This window comes from Cariama cristata, unplaced genomic scaffold (genome assembly GCF_000690535.1).
Source record: "Cariama cristata isolate BGI_N322 unplaced genomic scaffold, ASM69053v1 scaffold624, whole genome shotgun sequence".
Lineage (NCBI taxonomy): Eukaryota > Metazoa > Chordata > Aves > Cariamiformes > Cariamidae > Cariama > Cariama cristata.
The window spans coordinates 29,721-51,686 of NW_009614422.1; the positions used below are offsets into that span (position 1 = coordinate 29,721).

General features: G+C 43.3%; 1 protein-coding gene across 1 annotated transcript in view; it reads right to left on the minus strand.

The window, feature by feature from the left end:
- The window catches only part of LOC104161069 (protein FAM13A-like), a 38,723-nt gene extending 17,005 nt beyond the window's left edge, over positions 1 to 21,718 (minus strand). The window contains 9 exon segments of the mRNA XM_009699381.1: positions 5,973 to 6,123; positions 11,097 to 11,139; positions 11,865 to 11,941; positions 14,888 to 15,074; positions 17,949 to 18,128; positions 19,741 to 19,788; positions 21,110 to 21,182; positions 21,185 to 21,238; positions 21,700 to 21,718. Coding sequence (XP_009697683.1) covers positions 5,973 to 6,123; positions 11,097 to 11,139; positions 11,865 to 11,941; positions 14,888 to 15,074; positions 17,949 to 18,128; positions 19,741 to 19,788; positions 21,110 to 21,182; positions 21,185 to 21,238; positions 21,700 to 21,718 — 832 coding nt within the window.
- Between the last annotated feature and the right edge of the window lie 248 nt (positions 21,719 to 21,966).

Here is a 21,966-nt window from a genome sequence, read left to right on the forward strand (position 1 = left end):
GTGGTTAAGTGATGCACGCAATTCTTCCAGACACCTCTCGCTTCCCATTTTTGGAACGCATTCTCACCCCTGAACAGAATTTGCTCTTGGAAATTGTTAAATCACACCTCCATGGGATTTGCATAGATGGAATAAACTTAGAAGAAAGCAGCAGCGTATTTAGTAGTAACCAAATTAAGCTCCTACCACACCAGCTAACAAAGCCATTATTAATCATGCATGATGCATGTGACTTTGTCCCAAGGTGGATTTGTATACCAGATAGCATGCGACATTCAGGGAACTGCAATGGCTCAAAGAGCCTCTGATCAAACCCCAAAAGACAGCAAAGCACATTATGCAAGCTAGCCGAGACTGAATGTGTACTTTCTATTCTGTTGATTTCAAAATACTGCCCAAACATAGAAACTCACATTCCAAGGGAGAAAGTGTTAAAAAGGAGAAGGAAAAAAGTCCTAAAAGGAAAAATCAGATTTGAGACTTGACAGAAGAAATGGCTGCTGTAGAAAAATCAGCCGTTTTTAACCCTTGCTCCTGGAAGGCCTGACTCTATGGGTAACTTGTTTCCCTTGCCGACTGTAAGCATTTAGAAGAAAAAAAAAAAATCTCATCTGGACACAAAATGGCTAACCCCTCAGAAAGTAACAGAGCAATTAATTAAAGAACATATTTAAGTATGTAGAATTATGGCTTTTATCTACATCAGACCACGAAGTGGACCAGAGCTGCAGTCCAACTGCCTTCTCTCTCGTACTGGCCAGGTGCCAGGCGCTTCAGCTGGAAGCACTGGAATTGCTGGATTGCACAAATACACAGGAATCCACAAAGAGTAAGCCACCGCTTTTTCTGACAGTGCACAACCAATCAATCAGTTCCTGTTTAACAGAATACATAATATCTTTTTTTATTCATTTATCTAAGACAGCTATCGAAGTGTTGAGCCTTTTCTGAAGGCTGCTGAATTCCTGGACTTAATGGTTAAGGTTTGAGGTATCCACTATCAGGATTAATGTTGTCACCCTTTCCCCTTTCTGCTAACTGAAGAATGAAATCTCAGCAAAGAATGTAAATGTTTCATCTTTTCTTTGCCACTGACTTGACAGAGCAGTTACCCTTACTCATCTTCTGTCTTGAACAGATCTCTCTTGCTCAGAGAAAACTCTCAGTTTTCTACTCGTCTCCACATTCTTTCCATTTACTATTTTTGTCCCCATTTTTCCTAATGCCAACTTTTCATGAAAAAAAAATATCTGGGAATATTGGCTGTACCAGTGCAGAGAAACGGTGGGAAAACTGCCTATTTCTTGGTTCGATTCTCAATGCATGCATTCCAGGTATGCCTTTACTAAGTCGGGGCGGAAGATGTGAAATACGCTGGTATTGAGCCTGTAGTCCTTCAGAAGTGCTGCACTCCCTCTCAAAATCCCACAACCAGCTAATCTTTCAGCAAAGCTGTCAGCCATCTGCCAGGTGTTGCTCTGCCGAACTCCGCAGGCCCACATACGCCAATGGCAACACCACCTCTCTGCCAACCTGCCGCACGGAGGGCTGGAGCTGTTAGTAAACCTGTATCACGCCAGAAGAAAGAAAGGTTAATTGTACCCAACTGGTGGATTACTGGTGAACTCCAAGCCGCCTTGCTGACAAAAACGGGCTTTTTTTTTTTGTCATTACATTGTATATTTGCCACAGGGTGACTGGGGGATGCAGGGTCAAGAAGGATGCCCACCCACACCTCCCACCTGAGGTGCAGCTGGCAAAATGCCGCAGGCATCTCCCGATTCCCTCTCGGCAGTCACACAGCGGGTAGATGCTGCTATCGCTGCTTTTACGCACACCCATCTGACAAACAAAGGAGGCCAAACCTTAGCTGCTGTAAACCAAAGTAGGTCCGGAGGGATTAAAAAGCCTACACTAATTACAACACCTGAGGTCCTAGTATGAAATCCCACTTGAAAGACCCCAGGAAGACCCCTCATAATGAAATGAATAAAGCAATTTAAAACCCCAAAACATTCACCAGCTCAGTAACAACCTATTTTACTCATCTTATCAATAACTGCTTGAGAACATCCTTGTTTGAATACATCAGGAGGTATTCTTCCTACGTAGACGAAAAAGAATGGCGCAAATAAAGCGCTACCACGCCTTTTGAGTTAGTGAGATAACACATCCCTCAGCTAGCAAGCCAGCTTTCTATTTTGTTTATAACATAACTTCATATTAACGAAAAATACATTGTTAAAATATTGACGCTATAAAATAAAATCAGTAAACAATGCAATTATTCTTTTCTACACATGGCAATAAAAATGCAGTGTTTCATCACCTTTTGATTTCTTATGCTAAAGAGTGTTACACACAAACACACTGATGTACCTACATCCACAGCGTTGAATAAAAGAAATCCAAATCCAGCCTCCCTGATGCCATACGCTTTGGAATTTTTTTTTTGCATTACTCTGGGTTTTTTTCATGGGAAATTATCCATTAAGCCAGTGTCGAAACTATTTGTAGATCAGCTTCACCCTCAGGCTCTAAGAGCTACAATGCTTGAGTTCTCAACACTGAGAATTCAAATTGCGTTTTAAACTTCTGCTTTTTTCTTTTTTTCTTTTAAGCTTGAAAGTTTGCAGAAAAACGTCCACTGATTGTTTCATAAGTGCTTGTTACTGCAAACTCTGCTTGAAATCTCATCTACAGAACTTTTTTTAAAGCGTCAGTAATCGGGCAACGTAGGCAGCAATCACACTCATCGTATCGATTTACTGAACTGCCTGTTCAGCTCCGAGCTGCTGACAGTGCCAGTCGCTGTTCTGGAGAGCAACACACTTCCAGATTTTCCTTGAGGGCAGGAGAGCAAGTTCTGGGCTTGAATTAGAAACATTTGGTAAGAAATCTGCACAATAGTGCTGGACTGTCAGAGAACACTCTGTCCTCCTCGCTCACAGCACTCGATTCAGATGTAATCCCCAATAATTAAAAACCTTTGCTATGGCAGTAGCTCTGAAAACGCTTGCTCACAAGCCGTCTCAGCTGGCACCAACCGACTGGCTTAGCAGGCAAGCCTAGCAGTCAGTCCTCCCAGTTCACCCAAACGGCTCGGTTCGCATCCAGCCTGAGAATAAAACTATATGATTTGCATCTGCCAAGTGCACACTATTAAATACTTCTTTTGGACCACGGGAAATGCACCTAGGTTAAGCATTCAGCACTTGAATTTGGCTGCTGACGCCCTGCGTACTACATCAATAGCTTGATGATTACTACCTATAGGCACCTATACGAAGCAGGCAAGGTGGACACAGAAGGTGGACACATGGTAGAGCGTGAGCTTATGCACTCTGCTCAGCTTTAGGTAAAGGCAACATAGCCTGGAGAAGTACAGCAAATCTCTCCTCTTGTGTACAGATTTGATTATGTGGTGAACCTTAGAAAAAAATCTGGTAAAAATTACTTCTAGCATAACATAAAAGGCAGGGGGCCCTGCCAGCTCACCTGGCAGCAGTTATCACAGTTCTGTGCCCCGAGATGAGGGATTTTAAGGCAGCTCTGGTCTTAACATGATGGAGAGCCTGCCTGAGTGACAAATCAAAGCTAGTCAATGGACAAGGTTCTCTGGTGTAATTTTGTGCCCATTCTTCAAGGTGCTTGCCTAACATTTGACTGGAGGCAGCGGCAGCTACAGCTGAGGGCAACCCCTCAACCTGTAATTGTTCTCACAAGCCACTTGTGAAAGGCCCGGCAGTTGCCCTGGTCACTAGATGCCCTCCTAAATGTATCTAGGATGTCTACACTAGACGTACCTCCTGCAGTATGATACAGATGACCCTGTCCCCAAAAGTCAGCTCAACTATGTCCTGGAAGAATGAGTGATTTCCTGAGAGATGGACCTACCAAATTTGCTACAGCAAAGCAAGAAATAACTGAGTGTTACTGCATTTGGAGGCACAGTCCTTTCCCTTTTCACTGGGGATGCAACCAGAGCTGCGGCCCAGAGCCTGAAGAGATGTGTGAAGGCTGGAGTGACACAGGCTGGCTGGCAGGGGAAGGGAGGATGCCCTGGCTGCTAGAGCTGTGGACGGGTGGTAGAACCCTGTCCTGCAAAGCCAGTCTCAATGACAGACACTGCTGTTAGCTGCAGAAGCAGTCTGAGAGCTCACATTAAGATCTATCCCTTCCCGGCTGCTGCAAGCTTGATTTCACATCCACAGCTAGGAAAGACTCGGTTGCTCCTTGCTGAGACACAGAAGGCACCATTTTGCTGCTCTTTCATCTGTGCCAACAAAATGGTGATTCTGGAAGGCACGTATTTTAGATGATGACATCTCTCACCTCAGAGAGCTGATTCTTTTACAACTGCCCACCTCCTCCTCTTGTGAAATATATATGAGCAGAATGGAGGAAGGAAGGATCAGAGAGAAGCACTCTTCAAGCACAGTCGCACATGCTCATAATCCTGTTTCGTATTTGCAGGGCAAGAACGCTAGAATCCAAACATAAGCACATGCCTATGAAGAGCGAGTTGTACCAAAGGTGCAACTCCTTTCATACGACAGGAAAGCCGCTGGCAGACAGAAAGGAGCTGTGTTCTCCCCTTCATGCATTCATATGACTCCCATTAGTAACCCAGGAAGAAAAATAAGAGAGTCATTATTTCCAAAGATTCACATGACGGCTGAAGCCACACATCACCTCTAAGAACAGAGACGTGCTCACCCTGGCTCGAGACCCTGCAGGGCAGTGCTAATTACCATCTCAGCAAACACATCAGGCAGTCAAGGCCTCCCGGGAGCCCTTCCATGGTGCTTTGATCAGCCATGCTGCATGCGTGGTGATACCACCCTGGGAATCCCCACCTAGCAAGCAAGTGGAGAAATTCGCCCTCGTCCATGATGACTAGCTGCCTGGCTGAATCAAAGGCAGCCACGGCTGCGGGTTTCCTTTACCCATGTCGTAACTACTCCCTTCTTGGAGGGAAAGGTAAAATATACTAGGTCACGTATGCTGGGGAGGCAGGAGCAGAGAACTTAACCTCTCAGTGTTCCTCAGAGATTGGTTTTTTAGAGCAATAAATTAGTTACACATTTTCCCTCGCTTGCTTTATTAAAATACCATACTCGCGTTTTCCTGCTTCTTCCCTGTCAAAGCCCCTCTTTCACTCCTAAAGCACAAACTAACAGAAGAATTCTTGCTTGTACACAGAGACATACTCAGTAACTGGAAAAAGGTTTCATCCCAGAGGCGCTGGACACCTTCAATTCACCTCAATTTCAAGTGAAATTGAGGTTCACGGCACCCACAGAGTTCCCCATGATTTCCCCACTCTCAAGTGAGTCAGTGCAAACAGCCCACCGAGCACGCGCTCTGGAGACGAGAGCTAACAAACAGTACTAACGTAACTTAAACCACATGCAATTTAACACTTCCATCTGAGCTGGTGATCAGAATTTTTTCACAGCATACTCAAAAAAAAAAAGTTTTTGTAAAAACCATCAAAAGACAAAGTAGCAGACAGAGAGCCTTTTTTCCAGCTGTGCTGTTCAGATCCAAATCATTATTTCCAAATAGTGACTGAAATGGAAGAAAAGGGAGAAAGAAGGAAGTTCCTTTTAGACTGTGAAATACTCAGTTTCTCTGAAGTGCAGGGCAGCCTCGCTTAATACTTGAGTGATCAACCACCAACAAATAAGTTACCCTGAAACACTCAGGGACTTAATGCTACTAAACAGCCCATGAAAGTAACTTTAAGAATAGAACAATTAATTTTCTTCCTCTAAGTGACAGTTAAAATTAGTACCCATCCAGTACTTTGCTTCAAGTTTTGCCAAACTTTCAGTTCCATTTTCAGGACAAAATCGCTTTCCTGTTGTTGTTGGCAAGGGAACATGATCACATAAAGATACACCCAGCCCACTCCGGTTTCCCTCTCTCTCGTTTCACTCATACCACCAGCCATCACACAATCCTACCTTCCCAGTTGTTGTCATTGCACAGCGCTGTCAAATCCAGCCGAGGCACTTCGGGCACAAAGCTGTTTTCCTGATCATCAGTATCTTGATTTCTTTGCAACTTGTTTTCAGGAATGCTTGTATGCTCTTGAATCTTCATACCTGAAGTCAGCTATATTCCCATACACCCACAGAAATGAGAGAGAAAGGAAAAAAAAATAAAAATGTTTCAGGAAGCAGAGGAGGAAAAAACGCCCCGGCAGTCACAGCGGCATTAAGCTCATGCCTTTAGCTAAAATGACCCAAACAAACAGACCCTGATGTTTGCAGCTCCAAATCCCCTCCTCGGTGACCCCTACGTACTAATTGCTCACTCACACCAGTAAAAACATCTGTCCATCTGCCTTCCTTGAATTTTTCCTTCTTTAGAAATCCACTGCAAGTTCCCAAGACTGCCTGCCCTGACAACTGCATGCAGCTGAAAAAGCCTCCAGTAATCGACTGGGATGGAAAGGGAGGGAGGAAGGCAGGGAGAAAGGGAGAGAGAGGGGGCGGCTGCGTCCACTTCCTACAGGAGCCCAACTCCTTGGAGCAACAATAAAAACGCTGCTGCTGCTGTTGTAAGGCTGTAGCAATATGGTGTCTTCTAAAAAGCAGGCACCGGAGCTCCTGAGGTAGCAGCCGCAGACAGCAAGCGGTGCGGGCTACGTACATGAATGCTCTCATGCAGGCTGTGCTGGCTCAGATCAATTAGTGCCAGCTAAGCTGTGCTGGCTGCACATTCCCCGATTTCCTCTGGTTGTTTTCTAGCTGGGCGTGGGGAGAGCAGAACTATTTATGGAGGAGCTCTGGGTATTAAAGCAATGTTGCGCAAATCCAAACGGCAGTGGGGTTTGGCATCTCAGCTGGAAGCACTGTGGACTCTGGGAAAAAGCCAAAAAATTCAGACAAGCATCCAATGACTTAGGGGGGGAAAAAAAAAAAAAAAAAGGCAGAATGCTGTCAAGTAAATGATTCATCATTTTGTGCTACCTAGAAGCAATTGCTGTTTGTCTCGCCACTATTCACCCCTGCACATACCACACGTCGTGTGCATTTATGCAGAAATCACTGCCATTCCCACAATCCAAATACACAGTGCGCGTGTCTGTAATAGCGCCTGATGACACGAGCAGTTTTGTCACTCTGAAATAAATTAGCTGCAATGCCTCACAGAGGGCAGCAGGGAAAAGGAAGTGTAAAGCATGTACACAAACATACACAGCGATATGTAAAAACACACCAACAAACACAAAGCTGTCTGTACAGACAGCATTACATCACTATATAAACGATTTGATCTCGGTAAGAACAGCTTAGGCGTAACTCTCTGAAACATAGTCTAGCAGGTGGTCAACACGCAGACTTTTCCCCCCACAGGTATTTTGATAATCTAGTTTGCAATCTGCACATGCTGATGCATGAAGAAAATGGGCCTAAAGAAAATAACTGGTACATTCAGATCTATTTCACTTGTGAATTCAGAAGCCTGGCCAAACAGTACTGAATCAATATCCTTAGTACATGCCACTAAGGCACACAATTTTTTTTCGTCTGCACAAAGCTAATGATGTGTTTGGGGTTTCCCCCCCCCCCTTTGAGGCTCCCTTTCCCACGAAAGGTTGGACCAGGTGATCTTTCGAGGTCCCTTCCAAACTGGGCTGTTCTACGGTTCTAAAAACCTGGGTGATGAACACCCCGGTACGTGTAAAGAATGTTCTGCACTTTATTTGTATAAGGTTTGTATTTCCTTTTCATTTCAATAAATCGCCTTTTTGAAACATTATAACAAAAGGAAATACTAGATGACAGTTTGCCAAGCACTAATAATTCGTACAGCTTGACACTAAATCTGATTACAAACGTGTTTATTGGGAGAGCTGTACATGGAAAAATGCTAATTCACCATTCAATATCTTTTAAGCTGCTTCCAGGTTGGGAGGACTTAAATATTTCTTTAAGGTCCAGTAACAAATTTCTTGCCAGGATCTAAAAAGTCAGTGTACATTACAAACAGAAAGACTGGTCAGTGGCCAGAAACAGGCAGTCTTCTACATTTACTAAAGAACAAACTGTACCAGTGGATAAACTGCATTTAAATTGCCAGCACAGTATTTTAAGACTGAAAGAAGTAGTGCTAACGCAGTAAGCTTCAAAATAGGTGCTATTTTTAATAACATCAAGAGGTGTGAAGAAAGGAACTTACCTAGATTTTAACAACTGCAAAGGGAGCAACCTGCAAATACCATCTCGCACCACCACTGATACTAACTACAGACTTAAATGTCTTTCTATGAAGAGTGTACAATCTCCTGACTTACCAAGACTCCTAAAAGATATCTGCAGCAAATATAAGAGTACTTCCCAGATGAGTAAACGTTTCTGTTACAGACATATTAGAAAGATCATATCAATGTCTTCTTTCTTCTAAAGTCACTTCAGTCGTTGGAAATATTTAAAAGCTGTTTAAAATAGGCCTGTGCTGTGCCTGCAGCCAGTTACTCACCTTTCCTTGCTCACTGATGTAGCCTCTAATACAATGAATAAATCATTAGGCGTTCTGAAGAACAATGGTGGTACGAACCCAGGAGACTCAAGAAAGCAGATGTTTAACCTTCTTTGCATTAACACTCCAAACCCGTAGAGTGGTAGATAATTCAGTATTCCCATTTTCAGATAATTCACTTATTTTCCTATTTGATTTCCTGATGCCATCAGTTGCCAAGCTCCAGGACAAAAATCAAGTAAGAGAGACTACTGTGTTTAGGTGCCACAATTTCTTACAAACCAAAGGGGTAGCAAGTTGATGATCTCAGTAGCAGCTGGCAGTCACAGTACACTGCCGTTATTACATAAATGACGACAAAAAAAAATAAAATAAAAAAAATCTTCAAAGTAAGCACTAGAGTTCTGCTCTTTAGAAGCGGCTTCTGCAGCCATGCTTTGCAGGTACCAGTAACTACAGATCTAAGGAACTTGTGGATAAGTCAGCTGCTTTCATTCTCCCTGCTCCAAAGGAGATTTAGCATAAAGAGTAGCTCAAGCAGATAGACGTAAATGGCAACGGAAAGATCTTTGAATTCTGATCAGGAAGTTATATGCTGTTCGATTACATGTGGATTCAAATCAATTTTATTTAAAAGGCTTGCTTCCCCTACATCTGATCATCCAGTACAACCACAAACAGGAAGCACCCGTAAGCATCTCTTGGTAATACAATCTGATGCAAGAACACAGCCCTTCTGCTGCCTTACTCCTGAGTCACGCCAACCCACCTCTGCACTTGTTGCCATGTTGGTGTGATCTCAAACACCCTTCCTTTATCAAAACCTGCGTTCTAGAAACCTGTGTTGTTCCAATCACAGTCGACATCCTGGAGATTAGCTACTTCCAAGGGCAGATTATCAAAGCTACAAAATTGCTGAATATTCATTCAGGACATGTGTTTCAAGGTATTTTTACTGCCTCATGGAGACCCGAGTCTGCACAACCAGTAGCTATGGCAAACTCCAAATACCTTTCCTAATATCCTCATAGTGAAGACAGGGCGAGAAAGAGAAAAGAGTAAGAAAGCCCCTGTCCCTTCCTGATCCTGAATGAGTTGTTTGTTATGAAAAGTACGTCTTTAAGCTGTCCTAAGCAAAAGGCTTATAAGGGACAAGGAACGTAAAACTATCCTGCAGGAATGTGACCTTGTAATTCCTATATAATACAATCTCTGGGTTAAGGCTACGTCTTCTCCTGCAGTTAAAATTCTAAATTTTAAAACTCTTCCTAAGGAGAAGCTTATTTTAAGATGATGATTTCATAATTCATGATTTCACCTCCCTCAGACTAATTTAAAAGCTTAATGGGAGTATTGCGCGGCATGGCAGCGACAGCGCCTTCTCCACGTGCAAGCTGGTACGTGAGGAACGAGGTGTTGCAAAATCCAGGCTCCGGAAAACCCAACAGCTCACAGGCAAGAGTAGGATCACTGGGGATCAGCGACCCTCTGGGAGCAAAGTAGGAAATCCATCTAAGCCCTGTCAGAGCAGTGATCAAAAGCAGCACCGCACACCCCTTGCAGAGGTTACCTGTTCCAGTGCCCCATGAACTTCCCCAGCTACCACACAGCTGGTCAGAGCCCAGCTGTTCGCAAATAATCTCTTTTACCTTTCCTGCTAGATGGAAATAATACCTACCAGAAATTAAGTCCTTCAAAGGCAATAAATGCATAGTGGTTTTTATTTTTAAAAAAACACAAGAGGAGGCTAATTTAAAAATACTATCAGCCCTCAGTTAACGCCAGATAGCCAGAAAAACCAGACATTGTTAACAGCTGTTTTACTGTGCTCCTCTAAAATGGGTGCACAACTAAGGGAGAGGTGCCTCAGACAATTCCCCTCAGCATTTTAAGTGCCTGGCTGTCGAGAGGCCTTTCAGGCAAACCCAAATGAACCAGTGACTGCAAAGGTGTTCACCTAACCCAACCCCAATCTTTGCTTTGCTGGACAGTTAGATGAAAAACACCATAAAGCGAACGCAGGAGGTGGGTGTTGAGCAGAAATGGAAAGTTGGGGAAAAACTGCTGCCATCAGTGTTGCATCTCCTCTCCTGACATCCACCCCAACCACCTACCCTAAGAGAGAAGCAGGAGACGGTCCAGTTTTCTAAGACAAATGGATCACAGACACCTAGGTTCAAGGGCAACATGCCACACTGGGAAATCATAAATAAAAGACCAAATGATTTTAGACAAAGTAAGAGAGACAAGCTAATCTTACTACCCTGGGAGATAACCAGTCACACACCCTGTTTGCAATGATTAATAAGGCAACTTGGTGTCACTAATCCAAAGTGCTGACTTCGGTGACACTTCCCGTTTTGGCAAGGAGGGATCGAAGGGACTGAAGCAGATGCTTTCAGACTCCTCAGTGGTTGAGAGGCTCCCTAAATTATGTAAACAAAAAGCAGAGGGAAAGGAAAGAAAAAGCAAATGCTAACTCCATTTCTCTGGGAGAAACAAAATTTCACAGAACTATACACCTAACTACTTGTTTCTGCTCAATAAAAAGCCCATTTAGAGACCACAAAACTGAAACACAAAACCCCAAAAATACCAACCTGAGAGTGCCTGAAAAAAACCTCATCGTTTTCACTTCCTTTGCTACAAAAAAACAAAAACAAACCAACATATTACAAATACAAAACCAGACTTGTAACAAAAACAAGCAGGACTTCTGCACAGGTAGGCTTTTAGATTCTTGCTACTGCTGCACACTTACTAATTCATTCAGCAATGAAGGAACACTCTGGGCTGCAGCACTTCGCACTACTAAACCATGTATGTTTGCTTCCTCTCAGGAGCTATTTGTGAAAAATACAATGTCATTTAATTCCAGTGCCCTTAATCCAAACCAATAACTACTCTCCCAACAAACATAAGCATGGAGAGAAACTGTCATCTCAGGTGATCAGAGCTGAGCTGTACAGCTCTCGCAGAAGAGTGAAGCACAAAGAAAAGGGCTGGATTCCCAACCCAGAGGCCAGGTGAGACAGGCCCTGCAGTCCCCTGCGTAGAGCGTGCTGGTTCAGGTGCTTCACAGCTGACTTTATTCCAAGTCTGCATCATAAGCATCTTCAGTGGCATTCCTAACAGGTTGGGAGAAGAGTCTTGGGGGTGTATGCTGCTGGGCAGAGCCCACACGACATACGCAGTGCCTCCATATAGTTCTATTTTGAAGCTAACATGGTTGGTAATGCTGTCCTGCAGCATAACTAAATGTCACCCTCAGTCTGTGCTGGAAGATCTCTTAGGTTGTACTACAACCACAAGGAAAATAAAACATAAATATATTTTAAAAAAATTTAAAATAAAAATAAAAACATCACCTTTCTTCAGATAAAATTTCCATGTCATCAGGTCCTGTTCTGTCTATAGGCCTGGATGAGCTAAAGCTTTCCATACTCTGTAATACAGTAAATGTTAAAGCAGTAAGATACACAAGAGAAACAGATTCAAGCTGCAGGCCAATAAACAGATCAAATATAGAAATATCCACCAGGACTTCTAGAAACAAGACAACAATCACACCACTGCCTGCTGCACATTTATAACAAAACAAACCCCACACTTTTATTGCCCGTAACCTCCAAAAAATCCCAACTGCTCACTGCTTTGTCTCTTCTATCAGATGACCTCAAAACGTCTAACAGAATAATGCTGGATGGTGCCCCGCCAGCTCCCATTTCACAGACTGACAGACAGGCTGAGCTTGAGAGTAATTCTGTGGTGTGTACAAGTCCTGTAAGAGCAGGGACCCAAATCGACAGCATCTTCCCAGCAGGACTCCCTATGCTCATCTCAGAAAATACTTCCCTTCTCAGCCAAACCCTTCCTTAGTTTCTTCTTAAACGGGCAGAAGAATGCAAAAAGACTTCCATGTACACAGAGGTAACGTTAAATTGTGCCAATATGAATGCAGGGCAAGAGATTCAACTGGTTATGACAACTTGTTCGAAAATTTGTCTTGGCTATCATTAGGAACATTAACGCTGTTGCCCTCTAAGAGCTTGAGAAAGTACTGCAAAGACAAGCCACGTTGCCGCTTTAGGCACATGTCCAGAGGTTTTTCTGCCCTGTTTTTTGGGCAAGTCGCTCTTAAATTGGAGGAAGTCAATCAGAATGGATGGTGATTCCTGCCCCAGCCCCGGGAACTTCGTGCACAGACTTTCTGGGGCAGTCACAGCTCTCTCTCACCCGCCACACCTCCAGCCCCATAACGTGACACAGCTTGGTCATTCCAGCCTTGCTCAATGTGATTCTTCAAGTCCTACTGGTATCTGGCTACCCTGTCGCTGAAATGCGGTTACAAGCTTTTAATGCTTTGTGGTTGGTTTGTTTTGGAGATAAAGTGGAACTGACAGTTTTTCCACCGCTGACTTACGCTTTTGACTCAGATGCAATTAGACAGCTAAGAGGAAAGCTTCCACACACTGTCCTACATACTCTTTCAGGCTTTGAAAAGCAGGAAGGCTCAGAAAAAAGGTGGCTAAGAAAATACAACATCACAAACTCATTTATATGACAAAGCCCTATTAGTAAATGCTAAGGTGCAGGTTATGCCCTTTGATACTCCAAGTAGGTAGTCTAATTTGGGTTATTATTTGGAGTGTAAAGATGTAGCCAAAAGAAAGCTAAACCACCACACATCCTGCTGGCACTCTCTGAAATGCAAGTACGAAATAAGTGCACTCATGAAAATTTAAAAAGCAGCCTTTGCTCTTCAAAAAGAGTAGCACCATGCTCTCTGCAAGCTGTTTCATAACCATACTCCCAGTTGAAAATCCTACTGTGACACTTCCTCTAGCAAAGCAAGCAAGAACCACACTGATGGTCATCTTGGTCAAAGTGCTTTTTGTGCAAGGTTAGTCCATTTTATGTTCCTTTCAGTCTTTGCCCCTCAAGAGATCCAAAAATGAGGGGCAGGGTAAAGTCCAGTGGACAGAGGTTAAGTTTGAGGACATTTTGTCTGGGTATGTTTTAAGACTTCATGAATGTTTTTCACGTCCACAGCAAAAGTGGACACTTCTGTCAGTCTTTCCTTTCCCAAATCCTGAGTCAAATTCTCATTTACAGTTAAACTGCATTACACTCCACAGGTACAGAGAAGAGGTGCAGAAAAGAGTGTAAGCACTTGACCTTTGCCTATCTTAAAGTGCATTGCTACAAGCAAAGCCACAAAGCAAGAGTGTGTCTATCTCACTGTGCTCTTTCATGAACTATCACATGAGGAGGTTACTGATACTGAGTGCTAAATCTAAGCACAGCTGACAATTTTTGGCATCTTGCCTTCTTTTTATCACAAAGAGAAGGCAAATCTGCCTCTCTCTGAAATTTCTGCACACGGTAAGAGCATCAGATCATTGCAATTTTGTGACCTAAACAAAATGAGTCCCAACACAATGTCACATTAAGAAGGAACTAATTCACAGCAGCTCTATAACTTCATCAAGTACAACTGAAGGAAACGCCCTTATAGCTCAGAAGGACAGTCTTTTCACACAGCTTTCACTGTTACTAGTAACCGTGTAATGCATGCCTTCTGCCACTGTAAGCAAACCCTGCGCTGAAGCACAGTACAGTTTCTCAACTGCTGACACGATAATGAGTGTCTGGTTTGGTTGAGAGGGAAGAAGGGCGCATCAGTTTTATTCTACAGTTTCTAAAAGTTGGCAAACTGTCTTCTACTGTGAAGGTCACACAAGAATATGCTCAGAAAATTCTACAGTATTCCAGATTTTTAGGATGTCATATCGGTGTCATTTACCTCCTCAGTAAAAGGTAGCTAGAGGGATAATTTTTTGGAGCAACACACTCCAAAGTGTTTTGCAAATTGCAAACACCGCAGTAACACACAGACTTTAGGGAAAAGGCATAAAACACCTTTGTCATCTCATCATCAAGAAGTCTCTTGCGACCTACAGTTTCAGAACTTAGCAGGAATACAAAAATAAACTTGACCTAAACATGTGAACCTACATGTGAGGTTCCAAACTCTCTGCAAGACTTCTGAAAGACTGGGAAAAAGACTTACGTCCTTTTTCTCTTTCCAAAATATTTCGCTGAATTCAGAAGAAAAAAGCAAAAAGTTGTGGAAAGAGAAAATGACTCTAGATGAAATAAGAGGGTCACAGCAGAAATACGGCTTTTCAGTTGCCTCATCACAAAGGTTACAAGTGCAGGATCCAGTGTCCCCCATAATCCAAAACAGCCACTTACGCTTTTACTGTAGGCAAAAATGGCTACCCAAGGGAACCAGATGCGCACTGAAATAAAAGAAGAAAAAAAAAAAAAAAAGAGAATTTTTCCCACCCTAGTACTAGGTGTCAAATAGTACAGCATGCTGCCTTACCACAGGACTGTCCTGGTTGTCATTAAGCTCTGAAAGCTTGGTGCTGGATTTCTGCCGTTTTGGTTTATTCCTTTCACTAAGGTATCCAGAGCTGTTGTCTTGTAATTTTTCTACTTCTTGAGCAGCTAGAATACAGTCTTCAAGATTGCTGAATCCAGAGGGAATGTTTTCTTTGTTGACGACTTCCCTACAAATAAAAGGGACATTAGAACAAGAGGTTGTTTAAAACGCTCTCCCGCTACATTTATGGTAGCAATAGAGAAATTCGTCATGCTGACTGGTGCAGTTCCGGCAACATCTTCTACGCCCTACGAAACCAGTATCTCTGGTTCTTCCTACTGCAGCAAACAACACACAGTGTGCAATGCTAAATCCCATTGAGGAGTGCAAGCCGGGTGTATACACCTCAGTGAGAAAGCCGTGAGGATCACTGTTTGGGACTCAATTCACTTCCCACTAAAGCCAACACAGAGAATCTCATTGACTTCACATGGAAGCTGGACTAGCTCCTGGCTGTCTGTGGTATTTTTTATAGAGAATATGCAGCATATTTTCCTTTGAGACACGTGCTTTTGATTTAGGAAAGTGATTCACGGCTGCGGTCCAAGGATCTCCTTTGGTGCATGACACTGCATAATTGGCCCTCTTACTCATACTCTCAAGTGCCAGTGCAAGAGTGTGGTGCTTTAGCCAAATGCTTGACTTCTATTTGGGAATTACACGAAACAGAAAAAGGAATGCATCTCTGCAACAGCAACTCAACTGCTAGGACAGAGGACTGTTCTGCTATGTTGGGAAGTGAACAGGACAGCCAGCTTTAAGTCATCACATGATGCACTAGCTGGGATTTTCTGGACTCGCAGAGTTTGAGCATGTTTTCCAGAAGCTTGGTATAGGGCTTATGGCTTATCTTGTCCTGCACAATTAGCCTGCTGAGTCCTTCAGCACGCAGTTTTCCCTTCACAACCTGTTTAGTAGTCCTCCCTCTACTTTATGCAATAATGAAGACACACATACATAACACATCACTACATTATGGGAACAGAAGAAACACAATGCACCTCATTCTTCACTATCCTACCCTGCCGGAGGCTAAAGGCAGGCAGCTTACACTTGACATTGAAACTGGAATGTTTGCTAACTGTTGTATGCGCGGCTGCCATATACAGTGCTGTGCAACTCCAAAGCCTGCTTTCACGAACAGCAAAAGAATTTATCTAGACTTGCACTGGTGTGACAAGAAACCAGTTAGTCTGTAGTATCTGGACAGTGTCAGCATGACAGTATTCAGATCAAAACCAAAACCAGAATGTTTCAGTGATTTTCTAGATCACGAATCTCCAGGTTCTGTTGGTGGGAGGGAGATACAAAGAAGTATTATAAATCTAGGATTAAACTTCTAAGATAACACATTTGCCTTTGTAGAAGTTTTTAGAAACCCCTGAGCAGACCAATTACACATACATAGCCTGTAGATCATGCAGTCTGCAAAGCCTGGGAGTTCACCTATGTGTTTTTGCGATAAACACAGTCTGAAGTCCCATCTTGTGACATTACAAATCCTCTTGTGATCCACCACAAAGCAAGGAGATGAAGTCACTGACAATCAAAACAACAACAGCAGAAAGAAGTTTTTGAAAGGAATTCCCAACTTTGATAATTCACCCAAAGGAGTTCCAGTAATCTGACCTAAGGGAATCAGTGAAAACAATCTGAACCCTAGTCAGCATTCAAAACTTCTGACTGGGCTCCAGCTTCATGGACTGAACCTGAACAACGGTGTCAACCACGTCCAAAGGCAGTTCACTAATGCAATGTCAAAAAAAAGCCCTGCAGTACTATATGCTTCCAAACACGTACACTAGCCAGTCTCTGACCCACTTACCTGAGAAGCCTGTCAGCAGGGCTACTAAACAAGAAAAACTGCTTCAGAGCTGCTGCCAGATACTTTGGCGACTTGCAAGAGCTCATTTCCTAGTCCATCTTCACAGCATGTTTTCATTCACTCTGGAAATGGCTCTTTATTTTTAACTATGGATTTTTTTTACAACAGTAGCACTGACACATTTTGGGAAACAGCATGGCTGCAATATTAACCCAAGGTACTGATGCTTATGCACCTGTATAAAAGTGGCTTTGTATAGGAAGGTGCAGATCCAATAGGATTTGGGGAATTCAGCACCCAGGAAAAAATAAGAGACCAGATGTTTATTTTGGAATCTAACTCGAAATCCTAGCAATCCAGTCCTACAGTCAAGCATACACATTCTCTACAAGAACTAGTGCTGTGTGAAAGCTAGACCTATGTGTAAGCACTGACTAGATCGTGGCCTTGCAAAGTCTGTAGTTACAGCTCTGCAAAGATACCTCTGCCTTGGGCAAGTGTTTAAGGCTGCGGTGAGAACACATTTGTACCACACAATATATGCCACAAGTAGAGTAGTATGAAAGGAAAAATAGGTGTTATTTTTACTCTTTGACAGACATTTAATGAAATTCACCACTAAATCATGTTTAAACTTTGTGTAACAGGGTGGATAAGAATCCTTAAATTCTGATCAGTAGGAAGATTCTTCTACTTTCAAACTCCCAAGTCTCCTCAATAAACTCAAACGTAAGTTGTGCCTCCACATACAAAAGGGGAACTTGATCTCATTTTTGAAGACATCCTGAATTCAGAAAAGCATCTAAACCCAATGTTTTTATCTAAAGAAAGTTACAGGCAATAGGGCCAACTGCTTGGGAATTTCCACTAAAGCAATAAATACTGTAATGAAACAACTCCAAATACTGCAATTAAAAACTCTGCTATACTGCATAAAAAAACCTGGATTCTTATCATGCTTTGCCCCACTCCACGACCTCTAATAAACTCTACATTTCCCAGCTCTCACTGATGCAATGGAGCTCTGCACAGGCACTGCAGTCTGCTCTGCACTTTCAACTCGGGGCACGAGCCAGTGCATTTCATAACAGAACTAAGCATTGCCTTGATAAGAGGACAAGACTAGGGTACACTTAATCAAATATACTTTCCAAAACAAAGAAATCAGGCTCGTACATGTCTGTGTTTCTCCGGGCTTCCTCCTGCTCTTTGTGATGTCGCCTCCTCTGCCTGGCAGACACATTAGAAGAGGCTGAAGATGTTCCCGATTCAGAGTCCTCTGAACTCTGGCCGCCTGAGCCATGAACATCAAAGAGATGCTGCTCCACGGCTGAGCGGATTGTCTTCTCTAAATACCTGTCAAGCCGAAAAATAAGGTCAATTGAGCTCAAAGACTTTGTGGAGCTCCCTCTCTGCTACAGCAAATAAAGCAAGGGTATCTGAGGGTTATGTTTTATTAAGATGGCAGGCAGTATAAAATGTCCTAGGGCTGTGACATCTGCAAAGAGCTAAGACAAAATCTTCAGATACCCTGATGTTCAGGTCCCTCAGAAGAGCCGAGCCTTCCCAATTCATCTTGCTCTTTTTTATTTCTAGGGATGTTTAAACCTTCAGTAAGAGAGCTAATTTTACTTACTGCAATCGTAGACATTGATGCCTAACTTGCACCCTCCACTTCAGTAGTCCTTGCTCTGACAAAATTATATTTGATACCCAGCCATGCTGACACCGGTCAAGTCTCTTGTGCAATCCGAGCTCAGTAAGGCAATGGGTCATCTGCAAGAAGGGGACTCACTGCTGTCTCACCGAGGGATGAGAACATGCAAACGATACCTCACTACAAACTCCTCATATGCTTAACTTGGTGATCAAGCACAGATCTGGTTCTGAGTTCATGCTGTTCTTGCACTATTCTTGTGCCGTGAATGCACCCTCAGCCACCCCTGACTCACTCTGGTGTGAGATCACCAGCACGGCCACAGGCAGTACGAGGGCTTCCACATGAGCTGCAGCAAGGAAGCCTTTGCAGTTGTATCAGTTAAAGATGTGAGACTACTTGCACTTTCAACACAACCAAATCTCCTTCATTTCGGTACTGACATTTTCTTGTAATATTTCCTTCCTTCCTTAATCAGAGGAAGTTTTTATGGGCAAAATCTAAATTTTTTTTTTCCCCAAAAAAGACCATTTAGAAACACATCTTTGTACATCCCTGTCCCATCCCTGTTTCTTGCAATGTTTTAAGTAGTCTGCTGAAGAATGAGTTTTTCAATCACGCCTGTCCAAAGTCCATATATAGCTTCTAGGGCTTTTTCCATAATTAAAAAAGTTACTTGCAGGATCTGCTGGTTAATTTTCAACTGAGCAGCTACGAGTATGGGAACTTGTACCTGGGCTGACTTCTCCAGAGAATTTACAAAAGTTGTTGCTAAGTTGTTATAGTTGTAAGTCTGCTGAGACTGCAGTTCCCGAAAAAGTCAAAAGATCTTAGCAACTGCAAAAAACCACATGGTTTAACTAGGCAAGTATGTCTGTGTTTCATGTATTGACAAGAATCAGTTCTGCAAACCCATCAGCTATTGGGAATTTCCAGCTCTGGCAAGGGAGCCAATTCATTAGCTCTGCTGCTCGCAATTCTGGTAGTGGGGTCAAGGCCCACCCTCTGCTGGGGTTCCAACAGGGTGTAACAAGAGCAAGAGGATGACAAAGTGCCAATGGCTTCTCTAAACATGCAAGTTCTGCCTAATCAAAACATCACCGGCATAGCGCAGGAAAGAACCCAGGGCCTGAGAATTCTTCAGAAGGAAGTGATTTATTATCATTGCAGATGCTCTGGTTTGGGAAACTGTCTTTTTTTTGTTTGTGTAAGAACAACCCTTAAAGAGAAAGCAAAGAATAACCAGCAATACTTTAAAAAGCCTCAATATACAAAAAAAGGTAGCTATGAAATTGTGAAAGAAACACTTACTCTCCTGAAGCAGGACTGTTACTACTGACTTGTGATACGTGGGCACTGTGTAAAAGAAAAAAAAAAGAGGAGAAAGTTAGATCTAACAATCACAACAAGGTCTTAAAAACCCTTGTTCTTTGCAGCACTAAGGTTTAAACGTCTGAGCTGTTTCAACAACAATTGCACGCGCATGCCACAGGTTTTCCCCTTAAGGAATTTTCACTCCCACAGTGACGTGGAGCATTTTGACAATGCCAATATCCTCAAGAATTAATTTTCCTGTCATTCCTTGCAGTAGGCCAAGGTCTAACGGAAAGTATTTCAACCTCAACACGTTGCAGATTTTTTTGCTTTCTTCTGAGCTTTCTGCTGCTGCAGGTTGTTTTAGCCTCATCGCAAAAGTCCTTGCCTTTTCAGGCCGACTTGAAAACGTACACACTGTGAAAAAGGACTTGATGTTTAACAACATTTAAATGTTAATGGAGGACAAAGGCAAAATACAGGCTTTGCACAGTTCTCCTCCTGCCACTCTCCGATATTCATGTTCTTTGCCTCACGTTTTTAAAAATAAAATGTATGCTCTCTTCTTTCTCTTTTCCCTCGGCCTGTTTTGAGGCTCAGGAAGAGCCGACGGGACTGTAGGTGTCATCGCTTGCTGTTTAAAGCCCTTCTGAACAAGCTGACGTGCCACCTCGCGCAGCTGTCAATGCTTTCCTCCCCCTGCCAAGCTGAGTCCCATCCTGCCCCCTCTTCCCCCACACTGACTCGCTCTGCAGATAAGGTGACACTTTTTGCCTGTTCATCCCTCCTGTCATCTTCATCAAGTCAAATAAGTTACAGGCCTAGGGGTTTCACTTCCATTTATCCCCGTATCAGCAGAGGAATTAGCAGTACAACTGGTTGATCTATCCCAATAAAATGGCACTGTGTGGTCAGGGTATGAGGCAGGCTGGATGCAAGATGTGATTCCTGACAAAACAGCTGTTCATTGCTGTCAGTCTTTACCAGTTTCTCCCAAACCATCTCCATGCAGAAGAACCATCAACAGTTGACTTCCCTTCGCTAACCAAAGGCTTCCTCTCTGCTTCCCTCGAGTATTTCGCACTTCACCGTACAGATCTAGAGCTGGCTAAGAAGCTGCAGCACTCTCTGATGATCACCGCTCCGCGGCGTTCCTGGGTTTGAGAGTCACTCGCGGCAGAAGGCAGGCAACAGAGGACGAGAAGGGTAAATGAAGGGCCACTACAACCAGTTTAACCAAACCAACAAAACAGCCTGTAGCGAAGTACAAAGCCCACAACTACCCAGCTGCAAATCAGACTCACAATAGGTTTCAGCTTCCTTTGGCTGAGCCAGTGTGTTCACCTCGGCGTGGGTAAAGCAGCGTGCCCTAACCGCACGCGCATCCCTTCCAGTCCCAGCTTCGCTCGGTGCTCGTCTCTGGCCCGGGCACAGGTCCTGGGGTGCTGGCACAGCACGAAAGCACTCACGGATTTGCCAGTATCTCCCACATTACCTGCACAGCACCCCAGCAGCTGTGTCATTCAGATGATTTCATGAACAGAAGACATACAAACAGGTATTACTGTACTTATTATTACAGACAAACAATCTGCACATAGTAAAAAAAAAAATTTTGCAAGATCCCTCTCTTCCCACATGTCATGTCTTGGCTATTAACTACTGGATGGCTTTGCAATACAAAGAGCACATTTCAAGCACCCTACGTGCTTTCCTGTTCACTTACATAAACTATTTGGCCTCTTCCCAGCCTGAAACTATTTTTTAAGACCTGGCCTCCCATGGGAGATGGATTAGCAAGTAAGATGCTAGTGTGGCAGGCTAAACCACATTATAAGATACAATTCATGTCCTGGCTACCGCTCCTACATGCGTGGGAGTAAGTTAATATTGTATCAACTTTCTATAATATTTACATGCAATCCATACTGAGCGGGGGTGTCTTTCATATCACACCTTTCCTCTCTGTTTTCATGTCGGGAAAGTGGTAGCGCAAGGGGAGATAAGACTGTTTGGATTCTATTTTTCAAACATCCCTAGGATGTAGGTATATCTACTCATCGGACAAGACAGAAGATCTCAGTAAACAGCTCTTCCCTCTATTTCCAACAGGATTAATACTGTGCAAAAAAGCAAACTCCTGTTTCACGTAAGCTTAATGCAAGGCTAGATACTGTAGGGGAGTAAAACCTCATGCCATTAACTCCGTCTGTGGCGTTCAAG